The sequence below is a fragment of the Rhea americana genome, unplaced genomic scaffold (genome assembly GCF_003343005.1).
Source record: "Rhea americana isolate MKP2758 unplaced genomic scaffold, rheAme1 scaffold_50, whole genome shotgun sequence".
In the NCBI taxonomy this organism is placed as follows: Eukaryota; Metazoa; Chordata; class Aves; order Rheiformes; family Rheidae; genus Rhea; species Rhea americana.
This window is the reverse complement of record NW_028186646.1, coordinates 119,108-121,166: the sequence shown is the minus strand read 5'-3', so window position 1 is coordinate 121,166 and position 2,059 is coordinate 119,108. Positions and strand designations below refer to the sequence as shown.

Sequence of the window (2,059 nt, the reverse complement as noted above, 5' to 3'; positions counted from 1 at the left end):
ATCAGGAAAATGTATTGGGGCTGCAGAATGGTGTATGAACAAAAAAAAGCCTCTGTAAGGTGCCTTCTCCAAATATTTATCCAATTATCAATGTGTAAACAACAGTGCAGCGGCCCACTGGCTCAGCATATGAAAGTAATTCATTAAGAGAGTGATGCTTAAAGGGACACATTTATGACATGTCCTACACCTTTTAGTTTCTGAGCTGGTGACCAAAGCAGCAACAAAAAACTTAATCCTCAAAACTTTTACAGAAAATTTAGTTTCAAGTTCTGAAATTAAAACCACAATTTATTTGTGTGCTGTTAATGAAAACATTGGTTCTTCTCCTTTCCCACACCTCAGGTGATTTTCTAAGCTTGCAATGGCATTTTTCATAGTGTCACTTAAAAAACTACACTAARCACAACATAATCCTAAATAATAATCCATTTTAATTACATGGTATTGAATACCTTTGCAAACAAATGACACTCATTAGGATTTACTGACAGGTATTATATTTTCTGGCAAACCTGGAACAAACCAGAAGAAAAAGCAAATTATTATTCTATAACCATGAGGGAAAGAAACATCCATTTAAATGCAGAGGATTCATATGGCAAAACTGAAACTGAAGAAAAAATCCACACTTACAGCAGATTTTCTTTTAATTCTTAGTGCAAGAAACAACCAAGTTAATCACAGAATCAGTACTAATTAAGAATATGGAAAATTCTCCTATACAGAGGTAGAGTCCAGTGCACAAGGCTAAAACGATATTCAATAGTCTAAACAAGACTGAGCCAGGTTTTACGGAATCCACTTTTTAAAGTATCAGACTGTATGTACATACATACAATAAATAGACTATACAATCTTTAAAGTAGTTTAATAAACTTCACAAAAATTATAGTAGATGCATTGAGATTTTTACATAATCCAAAGTTCATATCTCTATCACTCAGAAATGGATAAAACCAATATTCCTGATATCAAGATAACAGAAAATAGTTTAGCAAAGTGTTGATAAATCAAAATATTTTACATATTTTTAAAGCCTAAGTTTATGCTTATAAAGGATAAATTTCAAATGCTTTGAAAATGTTCCTTTTGATACTATTTGCAAAGAGGTTTCAAATGCTCCGATTTGCATTTTTACTGTTATAAAGACTTTCCTTACATTCCACGTTCAAGGGAAAAATGGACTTGGGTACTCACAGTTCTGATGTGTTGGCACAAGAAAAAATGATGAGAATTAGATTATTTTAAAGGCCTGAAAGACATCAGGAGAATTTATGGACAAAGCCTTCATATGTCACACTACACAAATCACATTAGGAAGTTAACAGAAAATTGTTTGGTGTTACCACTTCAATCCTGGCAGTGCCTCTCCATCTGGAGGCACCGGATTAGCATTGCCCTGGAGTTAAAGTGTGCATCTCTGGGCCCCTAGGATTGCTACAAGCCCATAGGGCTTAATAAAACAAATACGGAATCTTTATGGTTTACCACAGTAGTGCATAAATCAGGGACGTCTGCTGCCGTTCATTTCAGTGATGGTCATAAAGAAAGGATTTCCGGGAACTGAGATTTTTTTTTAACCGTATCTTTCTAAACCGTGCAAATAAATGGAAAAACACAGATCACCCTGCGGCATTATAAAGTAGAGCAATTATGCTTACTCTGATAAATCATTTTCTATAAAGGGTTCTTACAAATCCCAAGTTGGCAACAGGCATAGTAAGAGGGCACTAGTAACAACAACAGAAGAGCTTAATAATCAGAGTTTAAACTTATGTTCACAGTTTGGTTATTTTTAATTTCTGTAAGCACCTACTCTGAAAAACTCAAKGGTTTGTATTTTAGTTTTAAAATCAAATCTACTTGTGACAAATACCTTGTTAAGACTACCATTCTGCTTTTCTACAGGCCTTCTCATTGGAACAATTTTTTTATTTTTTTTTATTTTATACAAATAGACTCACTTTGATTTAAAGTAAACATATAAAATCGAGAATATTGCTTGCAACAATGGACCTGGAAGTGAAGGAATGAACTAGTCAGGCCATACCAAAAA

General features: G+C 33.7%; 1 protein-coding gene across 1 annotated transcript in view; it reads right to left on the bottom strand.

Moving 5' to 3' along the window:
* Window positions 1-411: 411 nt before the first annotated feature.
* Window positions 412-2,059, bottom strand: part of LOC146588600 (cyclin-Y) — a 48,597-nt gene continuing 46,949 nt past the window's right edge. The window contains exon 10 of the mRNA XM_085317665.1: window positions 412-515. Within this exon, the coding sequence (XP_085173791.1) occupies window positions 485-515 (31 nt within the window). The 3' untranslated portion in view covers window positions 412-484. The remainder of the gene's footprint in view (window positions 516-2,059) is intronic.